This window comes from Osmerus eperlanus, chromosome 13, assembly GCF_963692335.1.
Source record: "Osmerus eperlanus chromosome 13, fOsmEpe2.1, whole genome shotgun sequence".
Taxonomy (NCBI): Eukaryota; Metazoa; Chordata; class Actinopteri; order Osmeriformes; family Osmeridae; genus Osmerus; species Osmerus eperlanus.
This window is the reverse complement of record NC_085030.1, coordinates 2,661,181-2,688,957: the sequence shown is the minus strand read 5'-3', so window position 1 is coordinate 2,688,957 and position 27,777 is coordinate 2,661,181. Positions and strand designations below refer to the sequence as shown.

Here is a 27,777-nt window from a genome sequence, read left to right as displayed (position 1 = left end):
TTTAATGCTCTTATCAACATGGAAAAGTGGATCGGATTGCTTGGTGTAAATTTTTTTATTTATTGAAAACAACATTGCAATCGCCTGGCTTTGACAAGGGGGCGGAGAATTCGCATCAGCTGTGTGCTGGGCCATCAAGTGGTATTTCAGACTGGACGTGCTGCAATGATAGCTCAGTTCACAATGACAAAACCCACAGATCACTTTGGTCTTGTCAATGGAACCATTTGGCAACTTTTTAAAAGTAAACTACAGAATCTTATTGGCATCCATTTCGGAGTCTCGCGCTCGCCATCCACTCAAAACGTAACGTTAGCCTACTACTCCTTAGCCGGCTCGCAAGCCCAAACAAGTGTGAGCGGCGTGCCTGTTTTGTTTCCGGTCTAGCTAGATCCGGTGTGCTGTTGTAGTTAACGCCATTAATCACGCGTTTAACTGACAGCGCTAATGTATATAATTTCTGTGGTTGTTGTTTCTGTTTTTAAAGGTCCCATGGAATGCTGATTTTGGATGCTTTTATATAGGCCTTAGTGGTCCCCTAATACTGTATCTGAAGTCTCTTTCCCGAAATTCTGCCTTGGTGCAGAATTACAGCCACTACAAGCAAGTCCCACAATGAGCTTTCCTTAGGACGTGCCGTTTCTGTGTCTGTAGCTTAAAATAAAATGCGGAGGACAGAGGCGGGGCTAACTGCCATGCTTCGGTCGTTTGCAAGCCATGATGTCTCTCCAGAAAAACAGTCGTGCCTGCACGGTCGTAGCTCATTTTCTCATTGGCGGGCCAAATTCTCTGGGCGGGCAAAGCAGAGAAAGGGGAGGTAACATTTCCCCTTAGGACGACATAAGGGGAAAATTCCAAAACGGCGCATTTGAGCTTTCATTTTCTCAAATGCGGAGCAGGATACCCAGGGCTTGGTTTACACCTATCGCAATTTCTAGCCACTGGGGGACCATGGGCAGGCTAGGGGAACTCATTAATGTAAAAAAAAACTCAGTGAAATTTTCATGCCATGGGACCTTTAAGATAAATGATGAAATGCTTTTTCTACACCCACTGCTACAAATTTGTATATCAGCGTGTGCGTACAAGCATTTGTGATGCAAATACATTTCCAGGGTGACTGGTGTGTCTACTAAGTAGATTTAGGCTCTGTGTTTTGATCGGCTGCTGGCCTGCAGATGACCATGCTATCAGATTACTGACAGACAAACACATAATTAGGCTGTCTTATTCGAAATACATTGACCATCCTATGTGTAATAATACTTACGTGATTTAGGCTAGTCAACTGATTTCATTTTCTGTTTTCTTTCCCTCTCTGTGCCCATCCTCCTGTCTCTGTCATCAATCCTTGTCTCTCCTCTAGTATTTCAACAATGAGAAGTATGAAGCCGAGAGGTACGATGGCTATCTGAAGACTTATGAGTCCTCCTCCTTGAAGACCACCTCTACTCTGGCCATGCTTAACTTTGGGCAGAGTGCCATCTTTAGTGTAGGACTCACTGCCATCATGGTGCTGGCAAGTAAAGGAATCATGGCCGGTGAGTTACAGGAGGAGAAGTGGTTTTGTAAGGTTATTGGAACCCTTGTAGAACTACACACTTTAGAATCATTTTAGAGATATCTGTTATTGACAGGCTACTTTTGGAACCAGCTTTGATGTGGAAGTATCCAGACTGCATCCCAGTTTAGTTGAGGTTACTCACACCCCCTTTTGTCACCCCAGGAATGTGGGCATGGTTGGCACTATTTGAAGTTGTTCTGTTGATAGTTTTCTGTATATTTGTTGCAGGGACAATGACGGTGGGAGACCTAGTAATGGTGAATGGGCTACTCTTCCAGCTGTCCTTGCCTCTCAACTTTTTGGGCACAGTCTACAGAGAGACCAGACAGGCCCTCATAGACATGAACACACTCTTCACACTGCTCAGTGTGGACACCAAGATTAAGGTAATGGAATGGAGGTTGGAGGACTGGAGGATTAGCAGCTTGATGACTGGAAGGTTAGTGCTGGGGCAGGGACTGGGTTTTGGCTAGCGGAGGGCTAGAGGGTGGGGAGGAGAAACTGTATGGTATCATCAGGTGAGTGTGATTTGATGGCCAAGGTCAGTGATCTGATGAAGATTGAAAAGAGAAGGGGTCTCAGGACAGATCGCTATGAAACTCATGTAGCAAGGGGTAAGGTTAGGTGCTGAAGTTGACATTTTATGTAGACTTGGAAGGACCTACCAATCGGGTAAGAACTGAACCAGGAGAAACCGGTTCCAGAGATTTCCATTTTAGCCATCATGGAAATGAGAAGCTGGTGGTTGACCATGTTGAATGCTGCACACAGGTTCAGTTTTACAATGAATGAGAGGTTGTAGGCTCTAGCTGTGTTGGGCATCAGTCACTACCAGGAGAGCTGTCTCTGTCAGGGCTCCAGACTAACTTGTTGCCTTGGTTGCACTGGTGCGCCTAACTTTTTTATTTAGGTGCACCAGCACAAAATTTAGGTGCACCCAAATTTTTCCTTGCGTCGCCACAATTTCAAGGTCACCTTTTTATCACGCTCCATATACATTCATATAAATATTCTTAAACAAGAATAAGGTGTAGGTAAATATTTTTTTTATTTGAAGCACAATCATACTGTATATATATATAAAAAAATATTTTAAGTGCTTCACTGAGCTACCAAAATAAAACATTTTCAAAATAGAAAGTGCTACAGTTTAAAAGTGCTTCCCTGAACTGAGACCTAACATTTCATGGCTCAAAGTCTTATAGCGGGTCCCACCTTGCTGTCCCATGCCCTTCAGATGGCCAACACCTGTAATTTGGCCTTCTTGCCCTATGGCCTTGGCTAAATCATCTTGCCACACTCTCCCTAGCATCAAAATCCTAGCTCCATGGGTTAGCTCCATGGCCCAGCTTTGTAACTCAGGGGTCCGCAATTTCAGTTTTACAAGGGGCCACATGAGAAACCTGAAATGTGTTGGAGGGCCTCATCAATTTGCTCACTATTCATTTTCTCCCATTGTAAAAAGCAGTAAAGTATATATTTTGATTAGCTTCTACTGGTTATCAGAAGAATAAGGATATTCTGTAAATATTTATATAAATTTACATTTAGTCATTTATCAGACGCTCTTATCCAGAGCGACTTACAGTAAGTACAGGGACATTCTCCCCGAGGCAAGTAGGGTGAAGTGCCTTGCCCAAGGGCACAACTGGCACGTCATCTGGCACGGCCAGGAATCGAACTGGCAACCTTCTGATTACTAGCCCGCTTCCCTAACCGCTCAGCCATCTGACTCTGAATATTTTAGATTTTGGTGTAGGTCAAATAGGAAAGATTATAGAAGTAATAAACAGTATAAACAACAACAACAGTGTTTCATTTTATTTGTAACCAGTTAATCTTCACAAACACTGAAAAGTTGTTTTGCAGTATGTTAAAGATGTGGAATTGATCAACTTTATACAAAAAGCAATACGTTTTTTTCAGTTCATTTTGTTCTGTGAGACAAATCCACTGGGCTTGAACAAGTGCATGGAAATCTGCCTGAATGTCTGAGGTGGATATGCGAAGGACAGCTGACAGGTAATGATCAGGGTCTGCAGTTCAACTAGCAAACCATCAGCCCGCGCCCACTGAATCAGTCAAGTTCTTATTATGTCCGCGTTAGTTTATTTTCTTCACAGCTTTCACTTTGACCTCAGTAAACAGATACTTAGAAGTCCATGTCTTGTTAAAAGTTAATCAGTGGCAAAGTTTTTCATTTTCGAGGGCTAACCAACAGCTAACTCTCCTGTCGGTGAGGTTGCGCAAGCGCACATATGTAAATCGCCTGATCACTGTAGTCTTTCAGGACTACATATTTACTACCGCTCAACACATTTATTTATTTTAAATTTTTGATTTACCTCACGCGGGCCGGATTGAGACAGCCTGTGGCCGGTTATGGCCCGCGGGCCATACAATGCCCAGGTCTGCTAAACTGATTCTCTGGTGCTCAGGTCGTAATTTCAATCACACAGCACGGAGCTACAGGAATATCTGGACCACAGCCAATCAGAGGCAAAGACCCGCCCCATCTCTGTCTCTGATTGGTTTAGACCACGATATGATCCAACCATGAGTGTCAGTTCCGTCTTAGGATAACAAACGCTTCGTTTGTGGAGAGACCGCGGATGCGAGGAGGTTAGGTGCACCGGTGCGACCTAGGAAAAAATTTAGTCGCACCCGTACACATTTTGGTCGCATAGAGCCCTGTCTGTATACAGATGTTCCTCATTTAATTGGAGGGTCATGATGCAAGATTCACATTTACATGTATTCATTTAGCAGACGCTTTTATCCAAAGCGACTTCCAAGAGAGCTTTACAAAAATAAGTGCATAGGTCAATGATCATAAACAGCGAGATGGCCCCAAAAACATTGCGGGTAGCCAAAACATGAGCATACATTGTGATAAGCAAATAAGTGCCAATAGGAAGAAACACAAGAGCATGTAGTTAAACAAATTACAAATTAAACAACATGAACCTCAAAAGTGCAAGAGTGTACCTGTAGGAAAGCAAGCAACAATAATATAATTTACAGCAAGTACAAGTACCGTATTTCTTCGAATAAAAGCCGCCCTTGAATAAACGCTGCCCTTGAATAAACGCCGCACCAAAAATGAACGTTGTGTAATAAACGCCGCCCTCGAATAAACGCTGCACCAAAAAAATCTGAAAACGGTTATTTAATTGGTTAAATTCAACCCCAGTATTTATTACACATGTACATAACTTTCTGCACAGCTTTCTGCTTGAAAGCTAACGTGTATGAATGTTTAGGCATGCTGCTTCAGATTTCTGCACAATGTAGAACACTTGTATTAAAGACAGTTGTATTACCAACGCACACCTAATTGATAGCCAATGAGAAAGGGAGTCGCCGCACTCATAGACAAACAAAGAATGGACAAGGAGGTCAGCGGTAGTAGCCTAAATAAAACCTGCGTTTTTAGCTGCACGATTCATTTGTCACAATGCCAGAAACGAAGTTGTCTGTGGCTGCACTGCAGCTACAATTCACGAAATCTCTCTTACTAATTAAACGCCGCACCAAAAATGAACGTTATTTAATAAACGCTGCAGCGTTTATTCGAAGAAATACGGTTGTTAACTCAGTTACTAATAACCAACAAGTGCAACAAGTCCCTCAATAAGTGTCATTGTGTTCCTGGAGGAAATAAACTAACATCGGATCCAACAAATCTTTCTTAAGTGGGTCAGATTGCTGAGCGGTTAGGGAGTCGGGCTTTTAATCAAAAAAGGTTGTTGGTTCGATTCCCGGCCATGCAAAATTACGTTGTGTCCTTGGGCAAGGCACTTCACCCTACTTGCCACGGGGAGAATGTCCCTGTACTTACTGTAAGTCGCTCTGGATAAGAAAGTCTGCTAAATGACTGAAAAAGTACCGTTGTACTCCCGGAACAAGTGCGTCTTTAGCCTTTTCTTGAAGGTGGGGAGACAGTATCTCTGATTGAGGTGGGGAGATGATTCCACCTTTGGGGGTCCAGACAGGAAAAGAGCTTGGATTGGGAGCGGGCGCTCTTGAGAGGTGGGACCTCCAGACGATTGTCAGAAGAAGACCAAAGGTGGTGTGTGGGGGTGTAAGGCTGGAGGGAGAGACTGGATGTAGGCAGGTGCAGTCCTGTTCACCGCTGCACCTGCCTACGGATGTTGTAGAGGGTGAATCTACACGACCGGGAGACCGCAGCAATGTGGGCTGTGAGGAAGAGCTTGTCATCCATGGTAACCCCAAGGTTCCTGGCAGAGGATGGAAGGGGTCACCGTCGCAGATCCCAGGGTGATTGAGAGATTGTGGGAGATGGAGGGTTTGGCCGGGATGATGAGGAGTTCTGTTTTGGCGAGGTTCAGCTGGAGGTGGTGCTCGGTCATCCAGGCGGAGATGTCTGTGAGGCAGGCCTCGATCCTAGCTGAGATCCCCGGATCGGTCGGGGGGGAACGACAGGTACAGCTGCGTGTCGCCAACGTAGCAATGGTAGGAGAAGCCATGGGAGGTGATGATTGGTCCTAGTGAAGTGGTGTACAGGGAGAAGAGGAGGGGTCCAAGGACAGAGCCCTGTGGGACACCAGTGGAGAGCTGGCGGGGGCCTGACACTTTGCCTCCCCAGGAGACCTGGTAGGATCTTCCCGACAGGTAGGATGTGATCCACTGAAGTGCAGTGCCAGAGATGCCCATCTCAGAAAGTCTAGCGAGCAGGATCTGATGGTTGACCGTATCAAATGCTGCATCCAGCAGGATGATAACGGATTACCTTGGAGCAGCTCTGGCTGACTGGAGGGCAGTTTCTGTGGAGTGGCCAGTCTTGAAGCCTGATTGGTTGGGGTCTAGTAGGTTGTTCTGAGAGAGAACGTTTGACAGTTGGTTAGATACAGCATGTTCAATTGTTTTTGAAAAGAAGAGTAGCAGTGATACTGGTCTGTAGTTCTGGAGTTGGAGGACGGCAGGGTTAAGGGAGGTTTTTTTTTAGTAGAGGGGTAACCCGGGTCTGTTTGAAGGCAGAGGGGAAGGTGCCAGAAGTAAGAGAAAAGTAAAGGACATCGAGAAGAAAAGTTATGATAGAGGGAGAGATGGATTGGAATAGAGGGGACTGGATCAAGGGGACAGGAGCTGGGGCGATGAGAGAGGATGAGGTCAGATATCTCTGCCTCGGACAGGGGAAGGAAAGAGTTTAGACATTTAGTTTACATTACATTTATGCATTTAGCAGACGTTTTATCCAAAGCGACTTCCAAGACGTCACTGATCATAACAACGAGATAGCCCCAAACATTGTGAGCAGCCAAAACATGAAGCATACATTGTGGAAAACCAAATAAGTGCCAAAGGGAAGAATCATAGGAGCATGCAGTTAAACAAGTTACAATTGAACAACATGAAACTCCCCACAAGAGTGCAAGAGTGTACCTGTAGAAAAAACAATCAACAGTAAAAATATTTCACAGCGAGTACAAGAATTTGAAACCGTTACAACTAACCAACAAGAGCAACAAGTCTCTCAATACGAGTCATTGTGATCCTGGAGGAAACTAACATCAGGTCCAGCCAAGCATTCCTAAGTGCCATTGTACTCCCGGAACAAGTGCGTCTTGAGCCTTTTCTTGAAGGTGGGGAGACAGTCGGTGTCCCTGATGGAGGTGGGGAGTTGATTCCACCATTGGGGGGCCAGACAGGAGAAGAGCTTGTGTTGGGACCGGGCGCTCTTGAGCGGTGGGACCACCAGACGGTTGTCAGAAGAAGACCGTAGGTGGCGGTCGGACAGGTGGCGTAGTTGGATCAGTCATAGAGGGTGAGTGAGTAGGAAACATAGGTTCAGGGAACTGGCTACTAATATCAACAACTTCCTTCTCAAAGAAGGAGGAGAAGTCATCTGTTGACAGGGAGGGGGGTGGGGGAGGTGGATTAAGGAGGGGGTGGAGAAGGTACAGAAGTTTGTGAGGGTTCCAAGCAGAGTTAATTTTGTTCAGAAATAGTGAGTTTTAGCACCAGTTATGTGAGCAGAAAAGGATTTAAGGAGGGAGTGATACTTATCGAGGTCCAGTCCGTCTTTGGACTTGCACCATGTCCTCTCAGCTGCGCGAAGGGTGTCTGCGTTCCTTCGAGGTGGATGTTGAAGTCCCCAAGGATCATCAGCGGGGTTCCATCATCCGGGAGGACGCTGAGGAGCATTTCCAGCTCCTCCACAAAGTCGGCTAGCGGACCTGGTGGGCGATAAATGACAACTAAGAATGCTTTGATAGGATCAGTTAGCATCACAATGATTTGGCAGTGACAGACAGAGGGGTGGATGCAAACCTGTCCCACCACCTGGCCCGGTTGAGTGGGGTGAGTGAAAGAACGAGTGGTTGACAGAAAGAACAGCTGGAGTTGCGGTGTTCTCTGGGCGAATCCATGTCTCTGTCAGCGCAAGGGCGTGAAGAGAAGCATGGGATGCAAATGCCGGGACTAAGTCTGCTTTGTTCACGGCAGTTCCAGAGCCCTATAAAAAGAGGGCAGGTGGAGAAGATCTGGATAGGTAGCGAAGGTTAGAGGTGGACCGTATATACTTTGTAACATATCTACGGCTGCGAGTGGTGCAATGAACGGGAATGCTGAAGAAACACATGCTAGCTATAAATATGTTCTACATGGATCAGAATACAAATAGGGTGATACTTATCAGAAGAGGTGATCCGGCCTCATTGGCCATCCTCGGTGGACTCCCGCAGGTAGACTCCCTGTCTTTGTCCGACCGAGTAGACTCCCTGTCTTTGTCCGACCGAGTAGACTCCCTGTCATTGTCCGACCGAGTAGACTCCCTGTCTTTGTCCGACCGAGTAGACTCCGTCTTTGTCCGACCGAGTCTTAGTACACCAAGGCTGCCAGACGAGGCTGCCGCTGCAGTACTTTGCCTTAAATATGCTAAGTCACAGCTGACAACGATCCGCAGCTGACATTGGTGGTACGCGTGCCCCCTTCTAGTGGTACGCGGACGAATTTCAGAAATATTTAAATACCTTAACCATGATATCACTGAAATGTGATTTTAAAAAGTTTTGCTTTTCCTCTAATATTTTTGTTTCGAAACCAAACTTTTTTTTGGCACGCGCTACTACCTGACGGTTATCGGGTAGTGGCGCATGCAAACATCCGCGATATCAGCGAGCCCTCAGCATTAGTACCGTAGCTAAAAGTCTTGGAAAGTTGAGGCTATTTTTCGCAAGGTTCTTAAGAACATGTCTTAATCTGCCAAACCAGTTGGTTTCCCTTCGTTCTTTTGGTGAGCAGTCTCACGAGCCCTTCTCATGGAGCCGAGCAGCAAACATTAAATACTTATTTAGCATAAGCGTTGTTAGCTACTGTATCCCTGCCTGTGTTTGCGCTGTTGTGCTGTTATACTCAGCAAGTGTCGTGGTGTAGGAGGACTGTTCGAAAAGCGCCGCATCATACATTTAAGTCATTTTAAGCTAAGACTTGCATGTACAGTACGTAATATCACGTTAAACTAGAGAGGGTACAATTTCTGGGGAAATTGTAGGGTGTGCTTGCTTGCGTCGGTTGCACAGGGGTCCGTTTTTGAATGACATTTTTACAACTCATATTTCTGTATATTTTATATAAAAATGCATACTTATTTATAAAGATTACATAGATTTAAAAGCAGATTTTTTGCTGCTCATTTACAACTGAAAATACGAGTGAAGTGTAGAATGAAATAGATGTATTCTCATTTCACCTGCAAGAGGCAGCCTCATCGTTGAATCAAACGAATTAATTTGGCAGACCGGTGTAAAAATGGACCTAATCTCTATGACTTAAACGTCCTTTTAAGTTTTTCCCTTCTCGTGATATTTTAAGGAATTTAGCCTACTCATATTGCATTCATTCATGAATAAAGAACCCCCTTTGAAGATTATTCTACGACGTTACCCGGCAGTAGAAGATGGAATCGCGATTCAAACAGTACCTCTAACTGAAAATATGCCCCCAAAAACGTAAATAAGCTTGACATTTATTTAGTGGAAAATCGCTTTCATAAAAAGCTCACTGGTAGCGATCATTGTCAGTAACAACGCCAAGTGCGATATAGCCCTGTGTGGAGAAGCTGCCCCGGTAAATTGTACTACTACGGTACAGTACTAGACTACTGCTGTGTTCGTCTTGGTAGCGATTGCGTTGGTTGAATTGGGTTTAACGTTCCGTTGTACGGTTTAGGCTGAAATTAATTATTTTCATGAACAGATTGACAAAGTTTAGGCTGTGGCAATGAAGTTAAGGTTAGTAGTTAGATAGATTTTTGATTTAAGTAAGGGGAGTGCCGAACATGTTCTGTCGCCGTTTGACTTCCGACAGCTGTGTAGATGTTTTTGTAGTGTCTCGCGTAGGCTACAGCGTTTCAGTGAGCAACACTGGTTTGAAACCACAGGTAATGGTAATTTCACCCACAAATCGTTTACTTGTAATGTAATGTCATAATAAATCCTACAACGAAAATGTATTTGTGAGGAATGTTTATTTTAACGATTGAAAACAGATGCATCATAGACCACTGTAGTATGTGTTGCCCGGGCAACAGAGGCTAATGTCATGATGCTAATACTTCAGTGACATAGTAGACTACTGTTTCCGAAAGTAGATGTACTTCCTTAATAAAATCAGCTTATATTGTACATTACACGTCACAATTGTGTGTCATATCACAAAGTAAAATTAGTAAATAGTTATCACCCTGGCCTCTTTGCTTGTGGCGTTTCTGCAGCTGCCTTGCAGTAAAGCAGTTAGCTTAGCTATCTCCCAGAAGTTAACGAGCTGCTAAACTAATATTCTGCTACAGGTAGTCATGCGTGTTTTCGTGACGTTAGTGACGTAGTGACGTTAGTAACGTCAGTGACTGGCTAGCAAATTAGCCACCGTTAGCTTCACTTTTCGCCACAAAAACTTAACTTGAGCCTAAACCATGCAACGGAACGTAAATCCCAATAGAAGCAACTCAATCGCTACCAAGACGAAACTTTTGACACCTAGGTTGTCTATGTAGGCCAAATATTGACTGAGTTTTAGGGGGGGGCAAAAAAAAAATATATATATATAATAATAATATATATGTGAGAGAACAAAGGTTGTGCCCTTGCCGAAGGCAAAGCACACACAATAATAATATATATGTGAGAGAACAAAGGTTGTGCCCTTGCCGAAGGCAAAGCACACCCAATAATGTATTTAAACTAGTGGTGGGCATAGGTTAATTTTTTTAAATCTAGATTAATCTCACTGTAATCTTGGCGTTAATCTAGATTAAAATGGCTCATTTGAATTCCGCCGAAAGCATTCAGAATATGTGTGCTACCCAAATAATGACTAAAAGTAAGTCTTTGAGAACGGGTTTCTCAAGCCAGGTGGCACATTAGACCAGGGGCTCATCTCCTGTTTCCAAAATCCATCACAAACTGCTGGAGAAAGCTGTTCTACTATGATAATTGGTGATGAAAATAAATTATGTTCAATAACATGTACTTGTGTTTCTTATATACTAGTGTAATAATTGGACCAATACGCTGTTCCTATTGGTCAAGAAGACGTTCTCAAAAGTTAATAAATCTGTTTCTTATATACTAGTGTAATAATTGGACCAATACGCTGTTCCTATTGGTCCAGAAGACGTTCTCAAAAGTTAATAAATCCGTTTATATACCTCCTGAAAGTTCGCAGAGGTAAATAAACGTTTTTACAGACCTAGCAACAAGCGGTTGCCTTGGAGATGTAGCCATTGACCTTAACAACGTGGCATCTGCTCGGCAACAAAGTAGCCTAAATTGCCTAAAAAAAAACAAATATGTTTTTGCACAGGTCCGCAAACGCCCCGCAATCGCTTCCCGTTTTAAAGAAGTATCTGAAGCAGACAGAAAACGAATTGATGTTGTTGATATGTTGCCTTGGAGATGTAGTGACGTCACCAGTGCAAGTGCAGCTGATTGCTCTGACAACATGGCGTCTGCTCCAGATTCGACGTGTTTTATTTGGGATCTTCCCACGTATTGTTGTAGTATATAAGAAACCAAATGTTTACTCCTCGACAGGTCAGCAAACGCTTTGTCGCTTCGATTTGTTAAAACGTTTGTTAACCGAGACCGTAGGTCAAGGTTAACAAACAAATCGTTTACAAATCTCGGTTTACAAAGGCGTTTGCAGGCCTGTCGAGGAGTAAACATTTGCAGTTTATTAACTGTTTATTACATTAGTTAGCTTGGCTGATAGAGCTGTGCTGACGGGCTTGCCTCGGTTGCACTCAAACATCGTAGTTTGACGACGACTCTTCCCCTGCGCTACATTAAGTGCTTGGCTCGGCATCTTCCGCATTAGCTAAGGGATGCTTTGCATTTAGGTGGTATTTAAGACTGGAAGAACTCCTACAGTAAACTAATTCCGCATAGCACATGGTGCAAACAACCCTAGTCTTGTCGAGGTTTCCATTGGGAAGCTTCTTAAAAATACATTTTCCCTGAAGCAAACCAGATGGCTTCATAGCTGCATCCATGTTAGCACGTCACATTTGATGTGATAATTTCATACACACAGGTTCGAAGACTCGTTCTCGCCCCCTACAGTGCAATTCGGCTAAACAGGACGAACAGAATCCTTTGACCGCCATTGCTGTAAGTTTTCACAATTCATATTTCAGCTAAACAGTACATGTAAATCAGCATCTGAATTAAAATGTGACGATAAATGGGCAATGTAGTTGCTGAAAATGTGCGTATTTTATTGATGAAACGGCTAATTTGTAAATTTGCTCCGACTTCTCGATAACCTAGGTAAATAAACACTCCACGACGATTTACAAAAAACCGTTGCGCCACCTACTCTTCTGGCGGTGAATTGTTTTCAGCACCCACAGCCTACGGAGAACCATAAACGCAGTCTATCCGTCCGTATCTGTGCGTATCCGTGCGCCCATCCGTAAACGGAGACGCAGAAGCATATTGCGGCCTTTTCAGTAAGTACAGGGACATTCTCCCCGAGGCAAGTAGGGTGAAGTGCCTTGCCCAAGGACACAACGTAATTTTGCACGGCCGGGAATCGAACTGGCAACCTTCAGATTACTAGCCCGCTTCCCTCACCGCTCAGCCACCTGACGCCCCATATATTGCAAATTTGTTCATGGATGACAATTAATTAACAATGTTTGGTGATTTATAGTTGTAGTGAATCATTTGTAAGATGAACCCAAACTATATTCATTTATCTATTCAACTAATATTGTTTTAATAAACAATTATCAGGAATTGTCTGTGATCTGTTTCTATGTAAATTAATGTCACCATTCAGCATTTTGACCCAGCATCCAATTAGGGCAAAGGTTCACCTTTCAGTATGACAACAGCCCAAAAAAATACAGCCAAGACGATAGTGTTTGACTCCAATGTGGGACCAGTATAATAATGGAGCATGTGTGTCTGCACCCTTCATAAGACAACAGGAATTATAGCTATACTCTGACTTTTGATGAAGCAACTTGCATTCAACACTCAACACTATTAAAGCAAGCCTACAAAGTGCTAACACTTATTCAACCCTGTTGTGCATTCCAGGAAAGGGAGCTGGCTCCGCCCCTGCTGGTAACACCCCAGGAAGCCACCATCAGGTTTGAGGATGTCTACTTCAAGTACATGGAGGGCCAGAAGGTCCTAAATGGGGTGTCTTTCGAGGTGCCTGCCGGAAAGAAGGTGGCTATTGTGGGGGGCAGTGGCTCAGGGTAGGTGTATTCAACTGACTTTTTCTTTACATGTGGAAGGCATGGAATTGGATGTTTGCGGTACAGACATACTTTGTTATTCAGAAATGAATCAATATCTAACCTTGCTGGGAAGCCATGAAAGTACTTACAGTACTTTTCTATTATTATTATATATTTAAATACCTCTTAAATTGTTGGTAACCAAAGCTTTCTGAATATAAGTATCAGTACATACCATCACAAATACCATTCTATTGCTAGTATGGAATGTTCAAATCATTGTCTGTTTTTCATGCAAAGCAGTTATGAAATTATGAACGTAGATTGATGTGCTCAAAATTCTACACGCAATACCCCATAATTACAAAGTGAAAAAAGGTTTGTTTAATTGGGGGCCAAGCAGCGAAGCTGCAAAGCCACATGTTGTGTTTCTACCTTTTCTTTAGTATTACGCTTCTTTTCCCATTGGAGTCTATGGCAGCCCCAAGAACAGTATGGTAAAAAGTTGTGACATTTTCCTCCTCATCTCCTTCAAGTCTCCCATTTGAGCACTCTAGCGCCACCAACGGGTCATTTTCCAAAATTAAGTATCATTGAATTCCATGGATCAAGTCAAGTTCAATGCAATCGTGTCAATTTCTGGTTATATAGTTTTTTTTGCTGTTTGTATTTTAAGGAAATATGTTTTTTTGCTTCTCCTACAATTATTTATTGATCTTCCCCAAAATTGGCACAGACCATCTTCAGAACAAGCCGTACATGGATCATCAAATCAAATTTGGTTTAGAATTTTGAAACCGTGGTACAGTCAATCAAAATCGGCAGCAAAGCCACCAAACAGGAAGTTGGGTCATATCTCAGCAACTCTTTGAGAAATCAACACCAAACTCACAACCCCTTTTCTGAAGATGTTTAAAATGTTTTTGGGTTAATTTGACCTGCTTGGCCTCCTCATTGCAGCTATATAATTTTTTAAAGATTTGCACAAAGAACAAAAATATAACATGTACATATGTAGTCACAGCAGGGCTCCAGACTAACTTTTTTTACTAGGAGCACCGGAGCCCCTGATTGAAAATTTTAGGAGCGCAAGCAGAAAATTTAGGGGCACACCTTTAAAATCGACCTGCAATGCAATTATTAATGTAACTAGAGAGGGTACAATTTCTGTGGAAATTGTGGGGTGTGCTTACGTCGGTTGCAGATGGGTCATTTTTACAACTGATATACAGCGACGCACCACACAAGCTTGAGTTTAAATACATTATCTAATGTGACATTACGTACTGTATGCAAGTCTTAGCTATGCCTTAAATGTATGATGCACTTATCAATCAGTCCTCCTAGAAGGGGCGATTTTAGACCCTTTTTAGGGGTGCTCAAGCACCCCTAAATTTCATCTCAACACCCGTAAAAATAATAATAATAAAGACATAACAATTATTATTGTTTATTATCATTTGATGCTGGTAGTCCTTAGTTTTCATTCATGCAATATTTTGCATAATACATAAATGAATTAATTGTTATCCAGTGAAATGAGGGATTTATTACTAAGGGGGTTTAGCACTTTTGCAAGGCACTGTATTAATGTCACACTCATTGGTGGCTGAGCACCCCTGAAGGTCTGATCCTAGAATCGCCCCTGTCCTACACCACACTTGCTGAGCAACAGCGCAAACACATGCAGGGATACAGTAGCTAACAACGCTAGTGCTAAATAAGTATTTAGCTGGTCGGCTCCATGACGCCGGGTAAGAAGGGCTTGTGAGACGGCTCACCAAAAGAACGAAGGGGAACCCACTTGTCTGGCAGATAGACATGTTCGTAGGAACCTAGCGAAAAATAGCCTAAACATTCCAAGACTATTAGCCACGGTACTAATGCTGAGGGCTCGCTGATATCGCTGTCTTACTAGAACGTGGTATCTGTGCGTCGTTGCTAACGTGTGCTGACTTTGTGCACACCCAATAAATTCCAAATTTGTTGGTCGCACATGCGCGAGTACTTGTAAAAAATGCTCGCACTGTCTCAAAAACTGTTCGCAAAATGCGACCATTTGGTCGCAGTCTGGAGCCTTGAGTCACAGCCTTTGCTCAATACTTTAATACAATACGTCTTGAGTATGATGCTCCAAGCTTGGCACACCTATTTGTGGGCAGTTTCTTCCATTCTTCTTTGCAGGACCTCTCAAGCTCCATCAGGTTGGATAGGGAGCATCGGTGCACAGCCATTTTCAGATCTCTCCAGAGATGTTCAATCGGGTTCCAGTTTGGGCTCTGGCTGGGCCACTCAAGGACATTCACAGAGTTGTCCTGAAGCCATTCCTTTTATCTTGGCTGTGTGCTTAGGGTCGTTGTCCTGTTGGAAGATGAAACTTCGTCCCAGTCTGAGGTCCAGAGCGCTCTGGAGTGGGTTTTCATCAAGGATGTTTCTCTACATTGCTGCATTGATCTTTCCCAAGATCCTGACTAGTCTCCCAATTCCTGCCGCTGAAAACATCCCCACAGCATGATGCTGCCACCACCATGCTTCACTGTAGGGATGGTATTGGCCAGGTGATGAATGGTGCCTGGTTTCCTCCGGACATGACGCTTGGCATTCAGTCCAATCTTTGTTTTATCAGACCAGAGAATTTTGTTTCTCATGGTTTGAGAGTTCTTCAGGTGCCTTTTGGCAAACTCCAGATGGGCTGTCATGTGCCTTTTACTAAGGATTGGCTTCTGTCTGGCCACTCTACCATGCAGGCCTGATTGGTGGAATGCTGCAGAGATGGTTATCCTTCTGGAAGTTTCTCTTCACAGAGCAATGCTGGAGCTCTGTCAGAGTGACAATCAGGATCTTGATCACCTCCCTGATTAAGCCTCTTCTCCCCACTCATTTTGGCCTGCCGGCAAACTCTAGGAAGACTCCTGGTGGTTCCAAACTTCTTCCATTTAAGGATGATGGAGCCCACTGTGCTCATTGGGACCTTCAATGCTGCAGAGATAGTTCTGTACCCTTTCCCAGATCTGTGCATCGATACAATCCTGTCTCGGAGGTCTACAGATAATTCCTTGGACTTCCTTGACATGCACTGTCAACTGTTGGACCTTATATAGACAGGTGTGTGCCTTTCCAAGTCATGTCCAATCAACTGAATTGACCACAGGTGGACTCCAATCAAGTTGTAGAAATGTCTCAAGGATGATCAGTGGAAACAGGAGGCACCTGAGCTCAATTGTGAATGTCATGGCAAAGGCTGTGAATACTTATGTACGTTTTTTATAGATTTGCAAACATTTCGCAAACATTTTTCACGTTATCATTATGGGGTATTGTATGTAGAAAAAAAAAAACATTGGAATATGGCTGTAACATAACAATATGTGGAAACGCTGAAGCACCGTGAATACTTTCCGGATGCACTGTATTTATAGACCTTTTTTGATGAATATTCTAGAATTTTAATTCGTCAAGTTTGGCCCTTGAAAGCTTCCGGTTTCAGACGCGCGAATGATTGTTTTGATGGAAGTCAGTTTAGAAGCATAAGTGAGCAAGTTACTGTGGCAAAAAATGTTGCCGTGTTTGGCTGTTCGTTGAGATTGGGGACTAACAAGTTGTCAACAAGTTTAAATTTCCTATAAAAACGGGACAAGTGGGTTGCTGCTGTAAAGAATAATTGTTGATATTTCAACGTTGTTTCAATAGTAATATTGGTGGAAATACCATTAGAATCGCGTTGGTTTTTCAACGTTGTTTCAATATTAAATAAGGGTGCAAAATTATGATTGGTGAACATCAGAGTCTCACGTTGTTTCAATGAAATTAGCGTTGAAAGCGGATGTTGATTCAGCGTAGTTTCAATGAAGTTTGCTATCTGGGTTAGTGCTTTAAAAAGGTGGTTTGGGTGTATAACTTGTCATGGAAGGGAATTTCCAATCATGCCTAGCATCAGTGGCAATGTGTCCTTTCTTAGGTTACTGAAATGAATTTGCGCAACAGGCAAGGGATCCACCTGAACAATAAATATACTTCAATAGAGATAACTCGGTTGTGGATCTGACACTGCATGCGTAGTCCTAAGCTATGGCTAACTCTCATATCCACCTGTTTTTTTAACCCTCGACCATACACTGGGTTCAGGTGGGTGATGTAAAAACAGCAGATCATATTGAACATTTATCGTTGCGTTTATTAATTACTACAATTTCACAGCAGTTAAGTAACCAGCAGATAGCCTATGCTGCACACCTCCCCGACCGTTAATTTTAGTATGCAGGCGTCACAGCTGGTCTAGGTCTTTTTAAGGCGTAATGTCTTAATATGTACATTGTTTGTTGACTCCCATAAAAAAAATAGTTGTAGGCATCAGACTTTTATAGGCTCCAATAACCTCTTTACTGACTGTAAACGCACTATACCAAATACTATTTGGTAGGCTAATGTAGCTTCTATTTGAAATAGTGGTACAGTAGACATCGGGATAGATTAGCTCTAGCTCTACCTTAGGTAGGCTATCAATTTCAGATCAGCCTAAAATAAATTATAGCCTAAAATAAATAACGTTCTGATCCAGTGGGTCGGTTAGGCCGTTAGGGGACACTAGTCGATGTATCGCTGCTATCCACAGCCAGTTAATTGATGGTAATATGCGCTAGTCATGTTAACTCGATGGTAAAGTTGCTAGCGATAGCCGGATGCAGTTCAGGGCCTTGCGTTCTAAACTGATCTGTTATTGTTTACGTTCCCAAAAAGGTCTATACTGCATTCGGCACGTGCCTGGTGTTCATTTTTATATATTTTTTTGTGGTTTTGTTTGCTTATAGGAAGAGTACCATTGTCAGGATGCTCTTCCGTTTCTACGAGCCGCAGCAGGGCAACATCTACATTGCGGGTCAAAACATCAGAGATGTCAGTCTGAACAGCCTGAGGAAGGCCTTAGGAGTGGTTCCCCAGGTAAGAATGGAGGAAGGAAAGTTGGGCAAGATAGAATAGGTGGGGCATGTGGAGGTCCAGGTGGAACAGTAAAAATTGGGAGTGGGGGAAAAGCGGGGAGGGGTGAAGCAGGTGACATTGTGAGTTGGTTGATCATGGGAAATAATGTATTGATTGATTTTCTTTACAAAACGTGAAATGAGTTTTTTATGACTTGTGTAAATGTGTTACAGATTAATTTAATTTCCAGTGGTGTTATTCAGCATAAAATTCTCAGTGCACGACTCGGCATCATTGAACAGTACAACCACAATGAGGAAGACCAGCATCGAAGTTATACAGATGTCATCCAAGCTAGTTTGACGCAGCATATTGATGTTTAATATGTATTTGATTTATGAACTAATTGTCTCACTTCTGCTTTCTCTCACCCCTCTGTCTTTCTCCACGTCAATCCCATCACTCTCTTTATCTTCTTACCTGCTTCATTCCCTCTATCCCTCCCACTCTGTAACTTTTCTCTCCCAGGATGCTGTTCTGTTCCACAACACTATCTTTTATAATCTTCAGTATGGCAATATACATGCCACCCCAGAGGAAGTGTACAAGGTGGCTCAAATGGCAGGCATCCATGACGCAGTCCTCCGGATGCCCCACGGCTATGACACGCAGGTTGGCGAGAGGGGTCTCAAACTGTCTGGTAGGCTTCCAACACATAGGGTATTCACACACCCACTCACACAGAGGAAGAACATTTGTCCATTAGAATATAGGTCCATGAGGTGGGAATGCTAGCGAGGCCTATTCTGTACCAGCCAATAGCGAAAGAAGCGTAGAGAGTGAGAGTCAGAGTCAACACTTTCTCTACTTATAGTGCGGTTACCCCTGAGTCTTCAGACAGGGACGTTGTTCCTGAAACGTAATGATCGCTAGATGGCGCTTCTTACACGGAGCTAAAGGCAAGGTCGGAAAATGAACTTGCCTTTGTCAATCTGTCATTCATTTCCGTTTTGTCGTTTGGTGATTATTTCATTACAACGTATGGTAATGAATGTAACAAGAACTGTTGAGACCAAATCCATTGATTCACTACGCGATCGTTCATTAGAAGGGAGTCTGGGATATGGCACCTTTGAAACAGCCTGAAAGATGCATTCATGGTTTACCAGCCCGCCCCAAAAAAATCCGGTGCACAATGCAATACCCGAGATTAGCCTATTTATTACCGTATTTTTCGGAAATAAAGCCGTGGTTTATACCCCGATTTTACATTTTTCTTGAGGTGGTGAGGCTTATATTTCGATGCGGCTTATAGCACGTTTTTAAACAGTAGAAACACTTTTTTCGTGAATGCTGTGGAACGGGTTAACCGTTTGAACATTCCAACTGAATATTTTCCAACGGACAAAAACTATGCCACAAACGCTTTAGGATGGCTTCAAAATGTATTAATGAGAAGGCTAACAAGTAATACTAGTATGGTAGTAGCATTGCTAAGAGTATTGTGCTAGCTAACTTAGCCCGGAAGCTAACTAAAGCTAGCTAGCTACCATTTAGGAAAAATAGCTTGCCTTTTGGGGACCGTCGGAAATATTTAGAACTCATGCGTCTATCGGTAAATATTAGTTAATTCCCGGGCAATAGAAAACATATATTACACACTTGTTTACTTTAGTTTTTCGAAGTGTGTTACACAACGGCATGCTGTAAGATCGCCTATACTCGTGCATTGCTTGGTATCATTGTTCCCGTATCAAGTGCGGCATATATTCCATTGCGGTTTATACTCAGATTTACAAACACAAAGCTACCATTCTGGTGGGGTGCGGTTTATAGAAAATGTGGCTTATTTTCCAAAAAATAGGGTGTATTTAGTCCGTAGATGTAAAGGGAACAAAATCTGTCCGGCTAGTTGTAGTAGATAGGCCGCCTACTTGATTTATCAAATGCAACTTCAATTTGATATGCGCTAGTGCCCTGGCGTAACCTGCTATCCACACTTGAAACTGGAGTCCCAATGTTACAGTAGCTTAATAGTCGACATAAAACCAAAATACACATTCTCAACCAGTATGTTAACATTCACTGCCTATTATAAGCTACACTGCTGTCTTTGTTTTGGTATTTGTTTTTAAATGCACGGCCCGCCACTGCGGTTTAGCATGCACCGCTAATAGCCTACTACAAATCCTAGAATGCTCTGCTAGTGCCTTGGTGCGTCAAGACCCTCAAACATCCTCCTATGTTTTCATTCATTCGCAACATCATGCTACCAACCCCTCCCAAAAAATTGCCAAACGGAAGGTGGAAAACAGGAGCTTTCTAGACGGGTGGGAGACAGAATATCTGTTCACGACCGTAAAGGACAGACCTGTTTGTCTTGTGTGCGGAGCCAACGTGGCTGTAACAAAAGAATATAACATAAGAAGACACTATGAAACGAAACACTTAAGTTTGTTCCCATATGAAAAGGTGCATTATTATATCTAGAAAGATGGGACAACAGCTTTTTTTTCTAAATATGAAATCTGGCCCACGACTTTGTCCCAGTTTTTAATTTTGAAAACAAATTATAGGTAGTCTACCTTTTATATAATGATAATATTGATAGCTAGTTAGCCAATTGTCTCCCCCCCATTTGATTAAATGGTCGTCAAATGACAAGTGTGAAAGAAAGAGCAAGTTCAGATAAGACAGAAGACTCTATCTCAGGGCAATTCATTGAAAATTAAGATGATTCAATTTGAACCGCTCCCACTCATCTCCTGAAAATTGCAATTGTCATTATTATGAACAAATTCGTATTTACAATAACAGCCTGGCAAAAATCACTTGAGGGGGAATAGGGTTGCAAGATAAAAACAATGATTATTATAACAGGAATAAGACACCAAGACATTAAAGAATACATGGACATAGAGAGACAATCACACAGAGTATGGTCACGTCGGAGCCGTAATGCACCACTGGTGTAAATAAGGGTGTAAAACTGTCAATCCACTGGCAGCGACTACATTTGGACAGATCCGCCTATTTGCTCCTTGCTAGCAGCTGGATATACTTCCTTGCATATACTTCATTGTTGTGCTAGTTAATTTAGTTTTTACTGGCAACATGTGACATGCTCTGGTGAAAAGGGGCTGTTGTCAGCTTTCCGTATTGTCCACTAGAAGCCGATAAAAAAATATTTTTTTTTATAATCTTGCATATTACAAAAGTTAAAGTGTTGAAGAAGTCACACAATATAATAAACAACATGTTTAGGATCACTAAATACTCAAAATGTGTTCTTGTTTACCTAAGCTTCCTGTTGTGTTGTGGTGTGGGCGCGTCATGCGTGATGTGATTTGCATCACGGTGCAGCTGGTTTTCCCTAGGTTACTTATAGCGCGGATGGGGAGTTAATGGTCCCCTAATGATCGCTAGATGACACTTCTTGCATGCAGCCAAGGCAAGGTCGGAAACTGAATTTAATTTCCGTGTTGATAGTCGGTGACTATTTCATTACAACGATTGTTGTGTAGCCCTTCAATCATTCAGCAAAATGTAATGTATTATAAAGATCTCACACACGTTGAGAGTCAGACTGCAGATGTTCTAGACATTATCAACATTCTATTGTCGGCTGACAATGATCATGTCGTTGTCCCGAGTCAAATGTATAAACAAACATTTACTGTTCTGATAGATTCAGTTATTGTCAGGGCACGGTCCAAGTAGGCCTATTGCAAATATGAGGCAAGTGTAACTTGTTTGGAAATTCTCAAATTTCTTCTCAAATTTCACTTTTATTTTGTTACTGTAGCATTGGGACTCAGGTTACACATGAGCAGTCGTGCATTATTTATGCAAACCAAATTTTCATTTGATAAATCAAGTTGGTGGCCTATCTACTACAACTAAAAGGACAGATAGCCTAATTTACATGAAAATTGTCATAACAAGCAAACTCGACACTTATTTCCCATCTCCATTCTGTAGGCCATCTTTCTAGCGCAATTTCCGTTTATGTCGATCAGCCTATAATAGCTGTAATGTTGCTTAAGTAGGCTGTGTTTATCTGTACAAAGTGCGAAGTCCCCCCTCCTAATCACCAAGTAGTGAATCGGCATATTTGGTCTCGAGTCAAGTATCCTTGAATAAAATGTTTCGCAAGTAGTTGTCAACTTTCAATCTGAATCAGAATGGGTTTTATTTGCCATGAAAGTTTGCACAGACAAGGAATTTGCTTTGGCAGGAAGGTGCAAACATTAAACATATAGGAATCAAAAATGTAAATATGAGGACTAACTATACTAAGGGTACATAACTAGCCAGGGCCGGGGTGGGTAATCGGGAGAGTTCCCGGTGGGCCGCTTCACTTTTGGGCCGGTGGGCCGCTTCACTTTTGGGCCGGTCGAGGAATTTTGTTGTTGTTGACATTTGTCACGTTATCTTCTCTTAAAGTAGGCTACACACGTTCCGCATTCTGACACCTCAGCCTCTGCATGGGTTGTACCATGTGAGGGAGTTCTCCCCTCCCAAATAGAGTTGGTTGGGTCCATAGCCCAACTTTTCCCAAAAGTTTTCTCAGATCGGCTACCGATAGCTGGGACGGGCGACGCTACCATAACGATACGCGTCAGGGAGGATGGATGGGAGCAGGGCCGGAGTGATGGCATCACTAGACAAGGTTTTACCAATTGAAAAACATCTGTTTATTTTACATAAAGCTCAAACTATTTTGCGCTCAAATAATGGCCCAAATATTTTGCGCTCGGATCAAGTGCAGAAGTCCATATCTTGCATCACATCAAACCCATACGTCTTAAATTGGGGCTCCGAATGTTTACAACGTCTGGCTCCGTGCCTGATTAACACTCGGATCGTTAAGCAGTCTCAAAAATTGTATCAATATAAAAAATAATACGATCCCTTTCTGTAATCATGATACCCCCCAGAAAGGGCCGGTCTTGGGCCTGAAACTCCCGGGCTGAAAAGTGCCCCCACTCCGGCCCAGTGACTAGCAATACTAAGTGGAATTAGATTAAAATAAACTATACAATAAGAAATAAAATATAAGTTGCAGTAATTTACAATACAAAAAATACAAATGGTACAAGATTGTATTGTGCAGTGCAAAAAGCAGTGTGTTTTAAGGGCATTGAGTCATGAAGTCAGTGTGAACCCTTGGCCTTGTGGAAGAGGCCAACAGCTGAAGGGAAGAAACTGTTTTTGTGGCGTGTGGTATTGGTCCTGATGGAACGCAGCCTTCTGCCGGAGGGGAGTGACTGAAACAGGGAGTGACCAGGGTGGGAGGAGTCGGCCACAATCTTCCTTGCTCGCCTCAGGGTCCTCGAGGTGTGCAGGTCCTCGAGGGCAGGCAGATTGCAGCCAATCACCTTCTCAGCAGTGCGGATGATACACTGCAGCCTGCTCTTGTCCTTGGCAGTGGCAGCAGCGTACTAGATGGTGATGGAGGAGGATGGACTCAATGATGGCTGTGTTGAAGTGCACCATCATTGTCTTTGGCAGGTTGAATTTCTTCAGCTGCCGTAAGAAGTACATCCTCTGTTGTGCTTTCTTGGTGAGGGAGCTGATGTTCAGTTCCCACTTGAGGTCCTGGGAGAGGATGGTGCCCAGGAAGCGGAAGGACCCACAGTGTTGACCGTGTTGACTGTTCAAACATGGCTTCTGCTTACATTTTTGTCATAAGTTTGTTTTAGCCTACATCCACGGACTAAATAGAATGAATAGGCTAATCTCAGGCATTGCATTGTGCACAGCATGAATTTTTCTTTGTTTGACCTGGTAAACCCGTGAATAGCCTACATCTTTCAGGCTGTTTGGAAGTTGCGATTTCCCATCCCCCTTCTAATGATTGATCGCGTAGTGAATCAATGGATTCCCTCCAACGTATAGTCTACTCAAGTCTTCCGTCAACATTCCAAGCATTCCAATGCCTACACAGCTCTTTCACCACCTTAAGAATAGTCCTTTTCCTTTCGCTTTCTATGTTATTTCTATACTCATTTATTGAAACTCACTTGATTTATACCTCTTGATATTTCAGAAATGCATTCATTTGTTATGTGTATCCGCTTTACAAAACACAGGCTAATTCCTTTTTACGTCTACAGTAATTGTTGCTGCTAATCATAACATTTGAATTGCGCTTACCTGTCTACACGCAAACGGCTGTTTTGTGAAGCTAATTAATTTCATACAATGCACTTAAATTGTTGTCGTCATTTTTCATAAGTTATAGGCCTACTTATTTAGCAATTCATATCAATCTTATTTAGGTTGTAAATGTCTGAATAAAATATTTGTGAAAGGAATCCCTTGCGACATCTGATCATAGAAAAGTGAATCGCAGCCTTGTAAGGCAGGGAATAAATGTGCAGCCGGCAGCAATTGAACAGAAACAGGGAAAATGGCTTTAAAGCAGGATCCTGTTGAAAACGTATTTAGCACTTGCAAATCAATGTGTCCATGAAAGGTAGTGAATGCTGCACACTGTTACGCCGGCAGGCAGTAGGCCGATGAGGCCAAACAAGGGGCCTCCAAAAAAGTTGGATTCCAGGGGACCAAGGTAGGATTAAATTGCCTCTGAACGTTGCTGACAAATTGAGTATTTAGCGATCCTTAAACTGTTGTTTATTATATTGAGTGACGGTATAACTTTCGTAATATAAAAAAGGGAAAGTGGTTAAAAAAAATCATTAGTCCTCGCGTGATTTTAAGATTGCTGACATGCAGACCTTTTTATCAGCACATGTCACATTTGTCTACCCAATGGGTTTGAATGTACATTTTGAATATGTAGAATACAAGTCTAATCCAATTTGGATACACTTTATTTACAAAATATGGAAAATAATAAATACAATCCTGAATGTAGCTGTGAATGCTGACAAGTGACAGAGACTAATAAATTATTATCGCATGGAAATATAGCTGAAGTGTATTTTCTCAAAATAAGTCAACTTTTTACTAATATGTTGTGAATTTTGTTAATTAACACAATACCTTTATATGTTGTCTCTCCTGAGCAGAAAATGGGGGTCTGTCACATTGGTACGGTGGGCAGAAGCCTGTCCTAAGGGCCAGTATTGAACATGATCATTAGAAATACAGTTGACTAACAAGGCTACAGTGTTTTAACAGGTGAAATAGTTTTATGTTGAAAAAGCATTGATGTTGCATCAATAATATTAAGGTTATGCGGCTCATTTAAATGTCTTCTGTCGTGTATGTGTGTTTCAGGTGGAGAAAAGCAGCGTGTGGCCATCGCCAGGGCGATACTGAAAAATCCCCCTATCTTACTGTATGATGAGGCCACATCCTCTCTGGATTCGATCACTGAGGAGGTGCTACACAGTCATACGAACACTCCCTCACATTCAAACACACATCTCTGAGTAAAATAATTTGAATACTAGAGGGTACAATTTCTGGGGAAATTGTGAGGTGTGCTTGCGTCGGTTGCCGATTGGTCAGGTTTGTTACAGAAATTTTACAACTGATATTTCTGTATATTTTAAATAGGTATGCATACCTAATATTTATAAAGATGGCATAGATAAAAAAAATCTAAGTAACAGTCAGTATCTGCTGTGGCTCCCAACCACATTAAGTACTGCAGTGCATCTCCTCATGGACTGCTCCTTATATACTAGTTCTTGCTGTGAGATGTTACCCCACTCCTCCACCAAGTTCCCAGACATTTCTGGGAGGAATCGCCCTATCCCTCAGCCTCTTATCCAACAGGTCCCAGACATGTTCAATGGGATTGAGCACTGAGCACCATGGCAGAGCACTGAGAAAACCCATCTTGCAGGAAATCACGCACAGAATAACCAGTATGGCTGGTGGCATTGTCCTGCTAGGCGGTCAGATTACTGGTCTTGATGTAGCGCTTCCTTCAATGATAAACGCAAGTCCGACCATCATCCCTGGTTAGACCACTTTTTGTCAGTCCTGTCCAGTGTTGGGGGAAGTTGACCCCCCCTGATTGTCATTGTATAATTCGCACTCTGCTTTTACTACTGATAACAACATAAATGTATTTGTAAAATGTGTAATGTCAATATGGTGTTTAATGGGGAAAACCGGGCGAGACTGTTAATTGATTGTGACGCACGTCATATGGTATCGTCCAGGTGGATAAATATGTGCCGCATAGCTCAGTTGAGAGAGGTTGCTGGCGTGAGCAAGACCTATGGGAGTAATTGAGATTAAAATGAAAGACTATTTCTGTCAGAAATATTTATTAAGCCTTGCACAGTCAGTTGGTGAAGAAGTTAAGAAAGCTTTATTGCTTGCGGCCGCAAGGAGACAAAACATCACACGCTATGGTGCTACAAAGTTTGTCCGCTAGCATGTTGTGCTAGCTAACGATTTAAACATCATCGTTCTCAACAGTCATTGGTTCATACAAAGACATGCAAAAGTCCCATGGCTCTTCTTTCATTGGCTCCCTTGCATGGACCTTGCGCGCGTGAGTGCGCGCTCTCTGACACCTCTAAGCTTGACCATATGATTAACATATTTTATGGCCTCTCCAGTAAGATAGTGGTCAGCCGAACACTATCTTACTGGAGGTAAACAGGTCCCCTTGTTTACGTAAGCCTAGTGTTACCCAGAGTTCAGATTTGGGTTTAGGCCTCTCTGCACACAAAGAATGCTGAACACAGTTTCATTCTTCAAAGACACTTGTCAAGGGAGCAGTCGCACTCACGGAGAAGTGCTTTGAAGTTTCAATCATTTGGATAGTTTTTGATGATATTACTCAGAATCAAGTACTTCTGATAGGGACAAAGTGGATCGACTACAACCACAAAAAGGTACAACCTGAGGGACTGAAGCCCAAGGAGAACAGAAGTATTTTTGGCCGCTCTCCCACACTGACCACAGGCAAGCAAGCTAAAGCTTGTTGCCTGTAGAACTGTGGCTTGCGACGACTGCAAAAAAATTACTCCGAGGATAGCCAAACTGGATCTAAGAGTCAGAACCCTCTTAGATATCAGAGAGACCGAAGACTTTATAGATTCCATGCTACCTTCCATGCTACCTAGCTCGGAGGCTAAGCTACCGGCTAATGAGCCACCCTTGGAACCGGCTTTCTCTCCACTGGCCGGTGGACCAGATGAGTCATGGCCTGCTCTCGGCACTAAACCAAAGAGGCCTAGCGCCGCTTCTACCTTCATCGGAGATGGGACTGGCAACAAGGATAAAAAGCAAAAAAGGCGATGGCAGAAACTCTTCCCGCATCACCTCTCCTCCTGTCCCACTCAGAAATAGATTCAAACCACTGGGAACTCTCTCTCCCTTGTGTGTGGAATTCAAGGCGAAGAGGCACAGGAGTGCTAGCCGCGCAGCTAACAAACATGAAGGGCCCAGATCGCCGACACTCCATGATGGTAGCTACTACACAAATGCAAATCCAACACAGACACATCATTGTCTGTCCCCAATTTCACTCCAAGCTCCTCTCAGACAACTCGGGGCGCTATTCGACCCCCTATCAAGCCTAATCAGACAACAATACCACAGGATTATCAAGAACTAAGGTATGCTAAGACTACCCACAGCCCATTAG

The 27,777-nt window shown here is 42.9% G+C and overlaps 1 protein-coding gene across 3 annotated transcripts in view; it reads left to right on the top strand.

Annotated features, from left to right (window-relative positions):
* abcb7 (ATP-binding cassette, sub-family B (MDR/TAP), member 7) overlaps positions 1–27,777 on the top strand; it is a 78,171-nt gene that overhangs the window by 31,730 nt on the left and 18,664 nt on the right. For 2 of the 3 annotated variants that reach the window (XM_062475801.1, XM_062475800.1), the window contains 6 exons: positions 1,367–1,541; positions 1,793–1,950; positions 13,132–13,295; positions 18,086–18,215; positions 18,723–18,894; positions 25,443–25,546. In XM_062475801.1, the coding sequence (XP_062331785.1) occupies positions 1,367–1,541; positions 1,793–1,950; positions 13,132–13,295; positions 18,086–18,215; positions 18,723–18,894; positions 25,443–25,546 (903 nt within the window). The remainder of the gene's footprint in view (positions 1–1,366; positions 1,542–1,792; positions 1,951–13,131; positions 13,296–18,085; positions 18,216–18,722; positions 18,895–25,442; positions 25,547–27,777) is intronic. The other variant, XM_062475802.1, reaches the window with a different exon arrangement.